This window comes from Canis lupus, chromosome 3 (assembly GCF_011100685.1).
Source record: "Canis lupus familiaris isolate Mischka breed German Shepherd chromosome 3, alternate assembly UU_Cfam_GSD_1.0, whole genome shotgun sequence".
NCBI classification, from domain to species: domain Eukaryota; kingdom Metazoa; phylum Chordata; class Mammalia; order Carnivora; family Canidae; genus Canis; species Canis lupus.
In genome coordinates, this window is record NC_049224.1 from 53,090,004 (window position 1) to 53,106,217 (window position 16,214).

Genomic DNA, 16,214 nt, shown 5'->3' on the forward strand with positions numbered 1-16,214 from the left:
GACTTCAGTTGGATGTCATGATCAGTTTGGTTGTTTTTTTCACAGATTTTAAAACGGAAGAGGACCTCCTATCTTACATACATGAAAATTACCAAAAGACTGTGGCTGCAGGAGAAATCACATTGCATTCATGTGCTCGGAATATGATCTCAACCATTAAAGCGTTCCTAAAGTCCAAGGGCACCAAGGAATTAGAAGTAAGAGAGTATGGATGCTGCTGTCATAGATGGAATGGTTGGTTGCTCACTGGTGGGTTTGGTTCACTTGTCCTGGGAAGTGACTATTATGTGATGTGTGGTTCACAAGTAAGATTAAGCAAGAGGGTGAACATAAGTCCAGACCTTGGAAGGTGGACATGGTGAAACTGGTAAGACAGAAACTCAGGAACCAGGCCAGGTGAGTGGTAATAACATGTACTTGTTTTCTAACGAAATCTCTGTCCTCCACTGCATGATAGCTGTATCAAGCCAATGGTTCTTCTCCAGAGTCACTTAGAACATTCTTTTAAAATGCTGGTGCCTGGCTTCCTCAAGACCAACTGAAACAGATCTCTGGGGCTTGGGTCCTGGGCATAGGAACTTATAAAAAGCTTGCTAGATGATTCTTTTGCACAGAGAGTGTTGCACACTACTGGTTTAGACTGTAGTATCATTGTCTTTATTCATGGTTAGTGGTGAAAGCCAGCTGCCTCTTCTAAAATGGATAGGAGGGGCAGCCTGGGTGGCTCAGCGGTTAAGCGCTGCTTTCTGCCCAGGGCATGATTCTGGAGACCCAGGATTGAGTCCCATGTCCGGCTCCCTGCATGGAGCCTGCTTCTCCCTCTGCCTGTCTCTCTGCCTCTCTCTCTCTGTGTCTCTCATGAATAAATAAATAAAATCTTTTTAAAAAAATAAATAAAATAAATGGATAGGAGTTGTTTAATCCTTAATTACTTTTTTAAAAGTAGGCTCCATGCCCAGTGCAGGGCTTGAACTCACAACCTTGAGATCAAGAGTTGGATGCTCCACCAACTGAGCCATCCAGATTCCCCTATAGTCCTTAGATTTCTCAGTTACTCTGTTAGGGATTTTTTTTTTTTTTTTTTTAAAGAAAGGTCAGATATGTAGGCTTGTTGTATGTATCCCTCATCCCTTTCTTTTTTTCTTTTTCTTTTTTTCTTTCTTTTTTATTTTATTCTAAGAATTTTATTTATTCTTTTTTTTTTATTTTTTTATTTATTTATGATAGTCACACACACACACACACAGAGGCAGAGACACAGGCAGAGGGAGAAGCAGGCTCCATGCACCGGGAGCCCAACGTGGGATTCGATCCTGGGTCTCCAGGATCGGAGCCCAACGTGGGATTCGATCCTGGGTCTCCAGGATCGCGCACTGGGCCAAAGGCAGGCGCCAAACCGCTGCGCCACCCAGGGATCCCCAGTATTTTATTTATTCTTGAAAGACACAGAGAAATAGACATAGGCAGAAGGAGAAGCAGGTTCCCTGTGGGGAGCCCAATGTGGGACTTGATCCCAGGATCCCAGGATCATGACCTGAGCCAAAGCAGATGCTCAACCACTGATCCACTCAGATGCCCTCCAATGCCCCTTTCTCTTAAATACTTCTTACCGTATTCCTTTTGAAGATATGAAAGAATGTTTCTTTTTCTTTCTTTTTTTTTTTTAAGAATTTATTTATTTAGTGAGAACATATGAGTGGAAGGGGAGGGAGAGAATATCAAGCAGACTGCATCAAGTACGGAGCCCAATGTGGGGCTCGATCCCACAACCCCGAGATCAAGACCTGAGCTGAGACCAGGAGTTGGATGGCTCAACTGACTGAGCCACCCAGGTGCCCCAGATACTCATTTCACTATTTTCCATTCAAGTGAAATAAGGAAGCAATTCGTAAGGGAATGTACTTCCCTTCTTAGGGCATTAATCAGTTGTGAAATAAATTAGAAATAATAAGTAACACAATATTCTCTTGTGTAATAATTTTGTATTTTCAGATGACCTGCCTGAATCAAGTAAAAAATAGCCTCTTAAAAACTAGCAAAAGTCTTCGACAGAATCTAGGGGGAAAACTGGATGAAGATAAAGTCAGAGAGTAAGTAACTACCTTGATTTATTTACTTGTTTTTTTACTGTCACTCCAAAACAGCTCCAAGATTTACTTGGATGAATTTTAAATTGATTGATGAATTGATAAATAAATACATCAAACTAGATTGCCAGTTGCTCATTAAGGCTTTTTGTGGCTGATTCTTTGTGGTGTTCTGATGTGTAGTTTGAGTTACCTATTTACCTAATAACCATATCATCATTTGGAGAAAGCAGTGGCTCTTCTTCTTGGTTGTTGGTTCTTATGTAAAGAGATCTTTGCTTAAGGAAGGAGCTTTTAGTAAAATGACACTCAAGATATATAAAACCAAGTACTTTTTTCTGTCAAGGTGCCAGCTTCAGGTATTTCTTCGTTTGGAGCTGTGTCTGCAGTGCCCTTCTATACATGAAAGCATCGTTGAGATGGAGCAGGTGGTGAAGGAGGCAAGTATATAACTTAGTGACGCTGGAAATAAGCCTGAAAGCTTCCCTGCAGAAAGCATGGTAATTTTCAAATATCTTCTTCAGGTGACAGACTTGCTGCGCATGGTGTGTTTAACTGAGGATTCAGCATACCTAGCAAAGTTCCTGGAAGAAATTTTGGGATTGTGAGTTTGATGACTACTAGCTTTAGAACAGTTTTACCTGGAACTACATGTGGTATTATGTGAGAATTATGGAATTGTAAAGGCTGTTTCTCATGTCATAAAGATGAGGGATGGAACAGGAAGGGTGGAACGGTGACTGTTGCATATTTAACCAATCTATTCCATAGGTATATTGACTCCATCCCGAAGACACTTGGAAATCTTTATGACAGCCTAGGGTTTATGATTCCTCAGAAGCTGGCTGGTGTCCTTCCTCTAGATTTTTTCAGTGATGACTCCGTGACACAGGAGAACATATCACCCCTCCTTTCTGTGCCTCTTCTGTCAAGTGCTCATAAGTCAGTGTTGGGTGGCACTGAATTTGATCAGTTGGAAGAGCTTCGTACCAGGTCAGCTAAGAAGAGAAGGTAGGAGCTCAAGGAATTGAGGGAATTACCTGCACTTTTGTAGTTCTGACAGAGGGCGGTTGGCTTGGTATAGAATTCCTTGAATTACTAGTTGCCCTTCTGTTTGAATCCCAGAAGCCATCTGTTGGCATTCCTAACATGCAGTGTCTGGCACCCTTCTAAATATCCAGAGAATATACAGTATCAATTACATAGTCCACGGTGCCCTTCTTGCCTGTCCACATGGGGTCTCCAGGAGCTAGGAGCCTTTTATGAGATAAGCTTAGAGCTTCAGCATACTTTTTGTTTTCTTTGATGCCCTTCATTGTTCATAACTAGTTGAATTTATAGTAGTTAAGGTTTGGAAATTGTGAGGTTGGCATGTTTTGCTACAAATTCAGACTAATGCCAAGATAACTGATTTTCATTTAATTACTATTTTATTTTCAACTCTGATTCTTTTCAAATTTACTCATGACCTCTGTTGAATGTATATTGGTTGTTTCTATTTTTAAAAGGAAAACTGCATTAATAAGACATAAAAGCATTGCAGAGGTTTCACAGAATCTTCGACAAATTGAGATCCCCAAAGTGTCCAAGAGAGCTACAAAAAACGTAAGTTATTTCTAAGGGACAGGAAATAGTGCTACCAGATCTGTTCTGCCAGCATGGGTTGACGCAATAAATAAGCTTGAAAGGGCAGTGTTTCTACTTTGAGGAAGTGGACAGTGGATGATACAGAAATAAAACATGTTTTTATGAACAAGTATTCAGCATGCAACAAGCATGCAACAACTAGAGAACTATAAATTTGTTAAAGATAAACCATCTTACTCAAAAGTATGATGGTTAGAGATGATACAAAGAAAAACAAAGGAGCGAGTAAGTTCATTAAAAATCTTGAGATTGAAAAAAAATCTTGAGATTAAAAAAAAATCTTGAGATAAGAAAACTCAAAATAGTAACTTAGGCAAAGAGACCATTGAAAAAGAATGTGCACCATAATAGGACTTTCGTTGCAGACCAGAAGGTATCAGTGCGTTTCACTTTGGTAAGGTGGGGCAGGGGGTGGCTGTGGTGAAGCTGAGTGGTCGCTGTTATTTTGGTGGCAGTAGATGTGAGAACTTGAGGCTTTGTTGGTTGCAAAAAAGAAAAACCCAGCTGGAGTCTGTTAAGTTGAATTGATGTCTTGGAAAGGAAGGAGAGAAAATGTGTTGAAACTTTTTGAACTGCATGAACTGAGAAGAGTTAATTCTGTAAGAACTAGCTTTAGCAGCATTAGTCATCTCAGCAGTGGTTTGCGCTGTTTCTAGAGATTGATAGGTGTCTTTTGGAATTGGAAGTGGGGTGGTTAAGAGTTAGTGGTGTTCACTTCCTTACCATGCCTTAAATGTAAGTGAAAAAGAGGCAAATCTTGTGTATCTTGGAAACCTATTTAGAGAGTGGGGAAATCCAGAAGTGGATGGCCACAAAGGTGTCAGCCCTCCTCTCTCTAGATGTTAACAATGATTTGCAGTCCTTTCTAGCACTCCTTAAGTCAGCCTTTATGTGGTAGTTCATGCTTCAAGAAGTGCTTTGGCATAATTGGAAAGAAACAAAAGCTTTAAAAACAATTCCATTGTTTAGATGCATCTAAATTTTGACTATTGAATAGCAAATACATTAATACAGATAAGTTCTTAAGAGAAGTCATTCTCTAATATATATGGGCTTTCCCTTATTTTTTAGTTATAAAAGGTATACGTAATCATCATGAAAAAAATAGAAAATCCTATAAAGTTAAAAGTGAAGAAGGGGGATACTTGAGTGGCTCAGTGGTTGAGTGTCTGCCTTCAGCTCAGGTCCTGATCCTGGGGTCAAGTCCTGCATGAGGCTCTCAGTGGGGAGCCTTCTTCTCCTCTGCCTATGTCTCTGCCTCTCTCTCTCTCTCTCTCTCTCTCATGAATAAATAAATTTAAAAATCTTAAAAAAAAAAAAGTGTCCCTCCTCCATTCATTCTTCAGAGAATAATTTTTTTTAAAGATTTGTTTATTTATTTATATGAGAGAGAGAGAGAGAGAGAGAGGCAGGTACATAGGCAGAGGGAGAAGCAGGCTCCCCGAAAGGAGCCCGATGTGGGACTTGATCCTGGGACCCCGGGATCACGTCCTGAGCTTAAGGCAGACACTCAACCGCTGAGCCACCCCAATGTCCCCAGAAAATAATTCTTGATGACCATTTGCTGTGTCTGTCCCAGGTTGTTTTCTATATATACAGCAGTAGCACACATCAAGGTGTCATCTGTCATACACACATATATGCATTAAAAACAGTTGTACAGAGCAGCCCTGATGGCCCAGCGGTTTGGTGCCGCCTTCAGCCCAGGGCATGATCCTGGAGACCCAGGATCGAGTCCCACGTGGGGCTCCTTGCATGGAGCCTGCTTCTCCCTCTGCCTGTGTCTCTGCCTGCCTCTTTCTCTCTCTCTCTCTCTCTCTCTCTCTCTCTCTCTCTCTCGAATAAATAAATAAAATCTTAAAAAAAAAAAAACAGTTGTACAAACCTGCTGTACTTATTCTACTTTTCTTTTTTTCCTTTATCCCCATTATGAGCTTGTTTCTGTGTACATAGATAGGTCTTCTTTCTCTATTTCTAGAAGTCTTCCTGATCTTTTAATGTCTGCGTTGGATGAATGTATCAAAATTTGTTTCACTCTATGGATATTGAGGTGTTTTTTATTTTATATTACAATGCAGGCTTCGGTGTCCTTGGAACATATATCTGTTTTTGTTCATTTTACAAGTGTTTCTGTTAGGGATTCCTACAAGTGAAACTGCAAGGGTCAGAGGATTTCACGTGGAATTCTTATTCTTTTAAATGAATGCCAATTTACTCCTCTTTTAGGAGACCTCTCGTTCTACTGTTCAGCAGCCTCCACTTCCGGTGAAAGATCCAGTACAAGGTAAGCTGTGCTCTCCTAGCGCACAGATTTATTAACTAGCTTGACAAACTTAGTTTAATTTCATTTATTTTAGCAACTGTATACAGTTATAAATTAGAATTTTGTATGATTATACAAATCGTTAATTATATCCAAATACCACGTGCTAGGAGAATAAGAGTCACATAGTCTCAAAATATTGCATTCTACAAAATCACTGGCCAGAAATCTTTTTTTAAAAACACCATTATTATGAAAGCCACAAAAAGGAAAAGCAGTGATAAACTGATTTAGATGAAAGCACTTTAAGTGTGGCAGCTGAACGCACTAGGTGATCCCTGTTTGGATCTTAACTTCCAGGAGGACAGGGTCTCTCATGAGACCATGAGAGAAATGGGAAGCTGGATAGTATGCTGAGTGACTTGCCCTTATTCTTGGGAGATCTGTGCTGAAGTACAGGGAACTGAAGGGTTGAGATGTCCCCACCTTACCATGCCGTGCTTGGATATGGCAAGAATTGTGTAAATGTAGAGAGAGAGAGGTGGAGGGAGAAAACATATGTTGACAGTTGTGGATTTTAGTGATGATTCTCTGTGTGATGTATTCTTTGAAACTTTCAATATTAAACTTTTAAAAAACTTGGGAAAACAAAGTAGCAAATCAAATTTGGCTGTCAAGTCATAAATTCATTTCAGGCATTTTTTTTTTTTAACTTGGGTATTATTGATGTCCTTAATAATAATGTTGGTCCCGGTGGGTAATATAAGGGCTCCTCCCAGCTTGTGGATCATGGCTAATTTGATTTGTATTTAAGTGACCTGCTCTCAAAAGAGTTTATCCTTGGTGAAGTTTGAGGAGCCTTCAGTAGGCCGTCTTGCTTCAGATTAACATGCCACCCTGCTGGCTTTGTCAAGTAATTTTTGACTCTGAAGCTATTTCTCCTAACTTTGAGTCTAAATGGCCACAAATTCTCATGCTCTGGAGTCAGGAAGAGCATTTAAAATAACCTAGTAAATTGGTAAAATATCCTAAGAAGAAAGATTTGTGGAATTGAAGGAACAGTTTTCTCCTTGGAGCTAAGCTGAATACAAAGCAGTTAAAAGGCCAAAGGTGAGGAAAATCCTCATAACACTGGTTTTTATTAAAATGACCCTGGAACACCTGTGTGGCTCAGTGATTGAGCATCTGCCTTTGGCTCAGGTGGTGATCTTGGGATCAAGTCCCACCTCCTCTCAGGGAGCCTACTTCTCCCTCTGCGTGTGTGTCTGCCTCTCTCTCTGTCTCTCATGAATAAATAAAATCTTTAGGAAGGAAAAAAAAAAAAAAAAAGACCCTGATCTACATTAAGAGACATGCCAGTCTCTTAAGGATTGTGTCCACTTTACAATGAGGATAGCCTCCAATTTAAGCGATGGCCTTCCTTATGTTCCTTATGAAAAGTTGGATTTAAACTGAATTTTTTTTTTAATTTTTAAAAGATTTTATTTATTTATTCATGAGAGACACAGAGAGAGGCAGAGAGACACAGGCAGAGGGAGAAGCAGGCTCCATGCAGGAAGCCTGATGTGGGACTCGATCCTGAGACTCCGGGATCACACCCTGAGCCAAAGGCAGACGCTTAGCTGCTGAGCCACCCAGGCGTCCCCAAACTGAATTTCTAAAACTAAATAGTTTAGGGATCCCTGGGTAGCGCAGCGGTTTAGCGCCTGCCTTTGGCCCAGGGCGTGATCCTGGAGACCCGGGATCGAATCCCACATTGGGCTCCCAGTGCATGGAGCCTGCTTCTCCCTCTGCCTGTGTCTCTGCCTCTCTCTCTCTCTCTCTGTGTGACTATCATAAATAAAAAAAAACAAAATAAAAAAATAAAAAATAAATAAAAATAAAAATAAATAGTTTGAATGTACCATGTGAGTATAATATTTAAGGAAATTCTATTAGTAAATGTGAATATAGAAGCTGGTCTATAGAATACTTTCCTTAAGCAGCCTCTGAGTATCTTTCTTTTCCCAGATATGGCACATATTAGTGATAATATTAGATGCTTTTGTTTTTTTGTTTTTTTTTTTTTTCCAGAAGTGACCAAAGTTCGAAGAAATCTCTTCAACCAGGAAATGATTTCTCCTTCAAAGAGATCGGCAAAACGGGGGTTACCTAGAAGCCACTCTGTGTCAGCAGTGGAAGGTCTAGAGTGTAAACTTGACAACTTCAAGAGGACCAAAGGTACCATGTTTTAGGGTAACCAAGAGAAGGGGAGGGCTTTTGGATCCAAAGCAGCCTCCAGACTCTGTTGCAGAAGCTCATTGATCTCCTGTTTTCCTCTCTAAGTTCCATTAGTTTTCCCCTGGGTGTCTCTCTCCCTCTAATCTTGAATGAAGACTTAATCCTAGTATCTGCTCAGTCCTCCCCTTCCTGTCGTTTCCACAGACAAGCATCTATTTTACAAAACCAATGAAAAGGAAATGAAAGATAGTGACCGGTTATTTTCTAGTCTTTTGGGGATTTTTTTGGCTTGGTTTTGTTTTTGTTTTTGTTTTTTCTTTTTTGTTCTTTTAGTAACTGAGTAAAATATGTGATTTACCTGTCTTCATTATATTCACAAAGTTGTGCAACCATTATCACAAATTCCAGATTTTCATCATTCTAGAAAGAAACCACATATCCATTAGGAGTCATTCCATTTCCCCTGACTTTCCCAGCTGGAGGCAGCCACCATTCTACTTGCTGTTTCTGTGAATTCACCTCTTGTTGGTATTTCTTATAAGTGGAATCCTACAGTATACACCAGCATCTTTCATTTAGCATAATGTTTTCAAACTTTATATGGGTGTCGTGGCACATCTCAGCACCTCATTTCTGTTTATTGCCCGTAATATACCATTGTATGGATAAACTGCCTTTTATTTATCCCTTCATCAGTTGGTGGACATTTGAGTTGTTTCTACTTTTCAGCTGTTATGAATAGTGCTTCTGTAAACATGTACAAGATTTTATATAGACATGTTTTTAATTCTCAGGCACTTGCCTTGGAATGAAATTACAGAGCCATATGGTAACTCTGTTTAACTGTTTGAGAAAATACTGCATTGTTTTCTAAAGTGGCTAAACCATTTTACATTCCTACTACCAGTGTATGAGGGTTCCATTTTCTCCACACCCACCTTCCGTTGTCTCTCTCTCTCTCTCTCTCTTTTTTTTTCTTAAGTAGGTTAGGATGCCTGGGTGGCTCAGTTGATTACACATCTGATATTTTACTTCATCTCAGGTCGTCGTGATCTCAGGGTTGTAAGATGGAGCCCTGTGTCAGTTCTGCACTCAGCATGGAGTCTGCTTGAGATGCTTTCTCTCCCCCTCTCCTCCTCCTTGCCTCCCTTACTCCCTCCCATGTGTGCACTCTCTGTCTTAAATAAATAAATAAGGGGTACCTGGGTGGTGCAGTTGGTTAAGCCTCTGACTCTTGGTTTCAGCTCAGGTCATGATCTCAAGGTTGTGAGATCAAGCTCTGTGTCAGGCTCTGTGCTCAGTGTGAAGTCTGCTTGAGTTTCTCTTTCACCCTCTCCCTTTGCCCCTTCCCATGCTCTCTGTATCTCTTTCAAATCTTTAAAAATAAAGTAAATAAATAAAATCTTAAAGTATGCTCCATGCCCAGTGTGGAGCCCATATGGAGCTTGAACTCACAACCCTGAGATCAAGACCTAAGCTGAGATCAAGAGTTGGACACTTAACTGACTAAGCCAGCCAGGCACCATGTTGTCCCTCTTTTTTAAAATTAAAAAAAAATTTTTTGTTGTTGTTGTTGTCCCTCTTTTTGATTCTAACTGTCTTCCTGTGTGTGTATGCAGTAGTATGTCATTGTGGTTATCAGTTGTATTTCCTTGATGACTAATGTTGAACATCTTTTCCTGTGCCTACATTTGTGTGTCTCTTTTAAAGAATGTCTATTCAAATTTTGCTCATTTTGTAATTGAAATATCAGTTAAAAATTATCTTGCAGTTGTTGAATTGCAAGAATTCTTTATATATTGTAGATATTAGTCCCTCATCAGATACATGATTTGCAGATATTTGATCCGGTCTGTGGGTTGTCTTTTCACTTTGATAGTGCCCTTCAATACACAAAGTTTTTAATTTTGATGAAGTCTATTTTTTTTTAAAGATTTTATTTATTTATTCATGGTAGATATATATGTAGAGAGGCAGAGACACAGGCAGAGGGAGAAGCAGGCTCCATGCACCAGGAGCCCGACGTGGGACTCAATCCCGGGTCTCCAGGATCGCGCCCCGGGCCTAAGGCAGGCGCCAAACCACTGCGCCACCCAGGGATCCCCGATGAAGTCTATTTTTTTTTTTTAATTTTTATTTATTTATGATAGAGAGAGAGAGAGAGAGAGAGAGGCAGAGACACAGGCAGAGGGAGAAGCAGGCTCCATGCACCGGGAGCCCGACGTGGGATTCGATCCTGGGTCTCCAGGATCGCGCCCTGGGCCAAAGGCAGGCGCCAAACCGCTGAGCCACCCAAGGATCCCTGATGAAGTCTATTTTAAAGCAATTTATGAATTTTTGTCATTGCTTATGCTTTTGGTGTCATAGCTTAAAAAAAACAGTACTTAATCCAATTTTAGAGTGTAAGCTGTTACATTTCAGTCTTTGATCCATTTTGAGTTAACTTTTGTGCATTATTTTGTGTGAGATGGGAGCCTAATGTCATTCTCTTGTATGTGGCTATCCTGTTGTTTCAGTCCCATTTGTTGAAAAGGCTTCTTTCCTCATTGAGTTATTGTGGCATCTTGGTCAAAAGTCAGTTGACCACATATTTTAAGGTGTTAATTCTTTTTTAAATGTTAGGTAGAATTCAGCAGTAAGCCATCTAGTCCTGAGTATTTCTTTGTGGGAAGTTTTTTGATAACTAATTCCATCCTTTACTTGTTATAGGTTTATTTAGATTTTCTGTTTCTTCTTGAGTCTCTTTTCAGTGTTTGTGTCTTTCTAAGAATTAGTTTCTTCTTGGTGATCTAATTTGCTGTTAATACAAGTTGTTCATAGTATTCCCTTAATAATCCTTTGTATTTCTGTGAGGTTGATATCTATGGTCCTTCCTTCATAGTAGTTTGGGTTTTCCCTCTTGGTCAGTCTAGTTAAAGGTTTGTCAATTTAATGATCTGTTCAAAGAACCAACTTTTGGTTTCATTGATTTTTCTGTTTTTAATTCTTGCTTTCATTTATTTCCTATGCAATCTTTATCATTTCCTTCCTTCTGCTTGCTTTGGTATTAGTTTGATCTTTTTGAGCTTTTAAGGTTAAGTTGAGGTTAATGATTTGAGATATTTTTCTTTTTTAATACAAGCATTACAGGTATATATTCCCTTCTAAGCACTGTTTTAACTGTATCTTGTAAGTCGGGGTTGTGTTTTCATTATCTCAAAATATTTTCTAATTTCCCATGTGATTTCTTCTTTGACTCATCGGTCATTTAGGAGTACGTTGACCTCCATGTATTTGTGAGTTTCCCAAATTTCTTTCTGTTGATAATTTCTAATTTCATTCCATTGTGGTTGGAGAACAAACCTTGTATTTCATTATTAATTTTATTAAGACTTATTTTATGCTTTCCCATTTGTCCTGTAATGGAGAATGTTCTGTGTGTATTTGAGAATAGTGTGTGTTCTGTTCTTGCTAGGTGGAGTGCATTACTATTCATCTGTTTGACCCATTTATTTTATAACTGAAAATTAATTCCCTTTATCTTTTTGATTCATCCCTCACTCACCTCCCCTCTGGCAACCACCAGTTCCATGTATGTAAGAGTCCGGGGTTTTAAATTAAATTTTATTTTATTTTAAGTTGAATTTCCTTTTATTTGTCCTAAAATGCTTACTTTCAAACTTGAAGGGACTTCATTTATTCCATGTAGTTTTGATAACATTCTTTTTTATCTTTTCAGACCAGAGTCAGAATATTCGTACAGTATTCATACTGCATCTTCCATCCACCCTTTGGTCACTTGAACTGCCCTTTGGTTCTTTTTATGCTTTCTCAGATCTGTCTTGTAGTAAACAGAACTGTACTGAGTATTCCAGCTGTGGTTTGGTCTATATTGTCGGAATGGCTTCTGCTATGCTGTGGTCTTCCAGCCAATCTACTGTTTCTAGGTCTATAAGATCTTCTATGGTTGTAATCAAAGGACTGGCTTCTTGATCTTCTTTCATAACTTGAGCTTCTAGAATGTCTATATCTGTCATAATCATCATAGTGTGAAGAACTGTACTCATTCCTCCCTTCCTTGACTTTCATTTGATTTGGAGTCTTCCAATCCCCCTATGCAAACTGTATTTCAATTTGGTGTCCACAAATCCATTTTTTGTCCAAATTATGTAAAGCATCTTCAGCATCATGGACATCCTCAAATTGAACATAAGCAAATCCTCTTGGATGGCGTGTGTAGAAATCAAGTGGAACATACACATCAACTATAGGACCATAATGACCAAATTCTCATCATAAATCTTCCGACCTGGTATCGTCAACCACGTTCCTTATGAACAGAGACATGTTGTTGGGGCGCAGGTAGCAGGACATGACGGTGACATGAGTCTCAGCAGGGGGAACTAAACCATTCACGGATCTGGCGACATGGATCCTCAGCCAGAGGGTTCCACTACCTGTTTTGTGTTTTAGATTCCACGTGTAAGTGAAACCATATGGTATTTGTCTTTCTCTGACTTAATTCACTTAGCAAAATACCCTGTAGGACGATTCATGTTGTCATAGATATCAAGATCTCATTCTTTTTAATGACTGAGTAATATTCCATTGTACATATACCACATCTTCTTTATCCATCCATCTATCAATGGACACTTGGGTTACTTCCATATCTTGGCTGTTATAAAGCTGCAGTAAATATAGGGGTGCTTATGTCTTTTTGAATTAGTGGTTTCATTTTCTCTGGGTAAATACCAGTAGTGGAATTATTGGATCATATGGTAATTCTATTTTTACTTATTTTTATTTTTATTTTTTTTTATTTTTACTTTTTTTTAAGGAACCTTCATACTGTTTTCCCCCAGTGGTTGCATCAGCTTGTATTCCACCAATGGTGCATGGGGATATCTCTTTTTTCCCCATATCCTCGTCAACACTTGTTTCTTGTGTTTTTGATTTCAGCCGTTCTGACAGGTGTGAGGTGGTATCTCGTAGTTTTGATTTGAATTTCCCTGATGATGAGTGATGTTGAGCATCTTTTTATGTGTCTGTTTGCCATCTGTTATATCTTTAGAGAAATATTTGTTCATGTCTTTGCTCATTTTTTTTTTTAAGATTTTATTTATTCATGAGAGACAGAGAGAGAGAGGCAGAGACATAGGCAGAGGGAGAAGCAGGCTTCCTGTGGGGAGCCTGATGCAGGACTCTATCCCCAGACCCTGGGATCACGCCTTGAGCCAAAGGCAAATGCTCAACCGTTGAGCCACCCAGGTGTCTCTTCTGCCCATTTTTAATTGGATTATATTTCAGTTCTGACTTGTCCTGAGTCTTTATATATTTTGATAGTAACCTTTTATTGGATATGTCATTTGCAAATATCTTCTCCCACTCAGTAGGTTGCCTTGTGATTTTGTTTCCTTTGCTGTGCATAAGCTTTTTTATATTTTGATGTAATCCCAATGGTTTATTTTTGCTTTTGTTTCTCTTGCCCAAGGAGACATATATAGAAAGAAGTTGCTAAGGATGATGTCAGAGAAGTTACTGCCTGTGTTCTTTTCTAGGTTTTTTATGGTTTCAGGTCTCACATTTAGGTCTAATCCATTTTATTTTTTTTGTTTGCCATGAGAAAGTGGTCCAGTTTGATTTTTTTTTTTTTTTTCATGGAGCTGTCCAGTTTTCCCAACACCATTTATTGAGGAGATTGTCTTTTTCCCAATGCATATTTTTGCCTCCTTTGTTGTAGATGAATTGACCATATAAGTGTGATTTCTGGGCTTTGTATTCTGTTCCTTGATCTATGAGTCTGTTTTTTTGCCAATACCATACTGTTTTGATTACTGTAGCTTTGTAGTATATCTTGAAATCTGGGATTGTGATACCTCTAGATTTATTCTTTCTCAAGATTGCTTTGGCTAATTGGGGTTTTTTGTGGTTTCATATAAATTTTAGTATTATTCTAGTTCTGTGAAAAATGCTCTTGTTATTTTGATAGGGATTATATTGAATCTGTAGATTACTTTGGGTGGTATGGACATTTTAACAATTTAAAATCTACCAATCCATGTGTCATCTTCTATTTTTTTCATCAATATTTTATAGTACTCAGAATACAATTCTTCACCTCCTTAGTTGAATTTATTCCTAGGTATTTTATTCTTTTGGGCACAATTTTAAATGGGATTGTTTTCTTACTTTTTCTTTCTTCTACTTTATTACTAGTGTGTAGAAGTAGAACTGGTTTCTGTATATTAATTTCATACTCTGCAACTTTACTGCATTTATCACTTCTATTAGCTTTTTAGTGGGATCTTTAGGGTTTTCTATCTATAGTATTGTGTAATCTGCAAATAGTGACAGTTTGACTTCTTCCTTACCAGTTTGGATGCCTTTTTATTTCTTGTTTGATTGCTGCAGCTTGGACATCTAGCACTGTGTTGAAAAGTAGTTGAGAGGGGGCACCTGGGTAGCTCAGTGGCTAAGCATCTGCCTTCGGCTCAGAGGAGTCCCGCATTGGGCTTCCCCCAGGGAGCCTGTTTCTCCCTCTACCTATGTCTCTGCCTCTCTCTGTGTGTCTCATGAGTAAATAAATAAAATCTTTAAAAAATTTTAAATTAAGAAATTAGTTGAGAGTAAACACTCTTGTCTTGTTCCTGGTCTTGAAGAAAAGCTCTGTTTTTCACCATTGAGTATGATGTTAGCTGTGGGGGTTTCTCATCTATGGCCTTATTACATTGAGGTATGTTCCCTCTAAACCTAAACTTTGCTGAGAGTTTTTATCATGAATGGATATTGTAGTTTGTCACATGCTTTTTCTTTTCTGGGATGATCATATGGTTTGTATTCTTTCTCGTTTGTGTGAAGTATCACATTAATTTGCAAATATTGAATCACTCTTGCATCTTTGGAATAAATCCTCCTTGATTGTGGTGAATGATTTTTTTAATGTATTGTTGTATTCAGTTTGCTAATATTTTGTTGAAGATTTTTACCTCTGGTAATCAGAGATACTGGTCTGTAGTTATTCTATAGTATCTTTGGTTTTGGTATCAAGGTAATGCTGGCCTTCTTGAATGAACTTACAAGTTTTCTTCCTCTTTTATTCTTTGGAATATTGAAAATTTGGTTTCTTTTAATTTTTATCACTTTATTGATATTCTCATTTTGTTCATATATTGTTTTCCTGATATCCTTTAGTAATTCATGATTTTCTTGAGCTCATTAAGCATATTTAGAAAACTTGATTTGATGTCCTTGACCAGTGATTCTAATGTCTAGGATCTCTTGAGGATGGTTTACATCAAATTCGTTTTTTTCCTGTGAATGGGCTCTACTTCTCTGTTCTTTGTATTCTTTGTTGAAAATTTGACATTCTGAGTATTATAATGTGGTAACTCTGGAAACCAGATTCTCCCACTTGCTAATCGTTGTGTATTGAGAGCGTTAGCTCTGTTTTTTTTTTTTTTTTTTTCTCTCTCTGTTTTCTAAGCTTTTTGTAAAGTTTGTATTCCATGTGTGTGTGGTCACTGAAGTTTGTTCTGTTATCTCTGTGGTTAATCAGTGACCTGACAAAGATTTCCTTAAATGTCTTGACTCCAAAAAGGGAAAAGCAAGAGGGTATACTTGTCTCTTAAATCTTCCCAGGGGTGGGGACCCGGATGGCTCAGTGATTTAGTGCCTGCCTTCAGCCCAGGGTGTGATCCTGGAGACCTGGGATCCCACATCAGGCTCCCAGCATGGAGCCTGCTTCTCCCTCTGCCTCTCTCTCTCTCTCTCTCTCTCTCTCTCTGTCTTTCATGAATAAATAAATAAAATCTTAAAAAAAAAATCTTCCCGGGATGGGGCACGTGGATGGCTCAGTTGGTTGTGTCTGACTCTTGATTTCAGGGTTGTGAGATAGAGCCCCATGTTGGGCTGTATGTTCCATGTGAAGTCCACTTGAGAGTTTTTCTCTCCCTCTACCCATCCCCCACTTACTCTCAAGCATGCTCACTCTCTCTCTCCCTCAAAATCTTTAAAAA

General features: G+C 38.8%; 1 protein-coding gene and 1 pseudogene across 2 annotated transcripts in view; one reads left to right on the forward strand and one right to left on the reverse strand.

Annotated features, from left to right (window-relative positions):
- TICRR (TOPBP1 interacting checkpoint and replication regulator) overlaps positions 1-16,214 on the forward strand; it is a 45,315-nt gene that overhangs the window by 16,881 nt on the left and 12,220 nt on the right. For both annotated transcript variants that reach the window (XM_038532829.1, XM_038532830.1), the window contains exons 8-15: positions 46-197; positions 1,993-2,090; positions 2,434-2,527; positions 2,612-2,691; positions 2,859-3,098; positions 3,596-3,692; positions 5,961-6,018; positions 8,071-8,217. In XM_038532829.1, the coding sequence (XP_038388757.1) occupies positions 46-197; positions 1,993-2,090; positions 2,434-2,527; positions 2,612-2,691; positions 2,859-3,098; positions 3,596-3,692; positions 5,961-6,018; positions 8,071-8,217 (966 nt within the window). The remainder of the gene's footprint in view (positions 1-45; positions 198-1,992; positions 2,091-2,433; positions 2,528-2,611; positions 2,692-2,858; positions 3,099-3,595; positions 3,693-5,960; positions 6,019-8,070; positions 8,218-16,214) is intronic.
- On the reverse strand, positions 11,785-12,570 carry LOC102154388 (annotated as a pseudogene).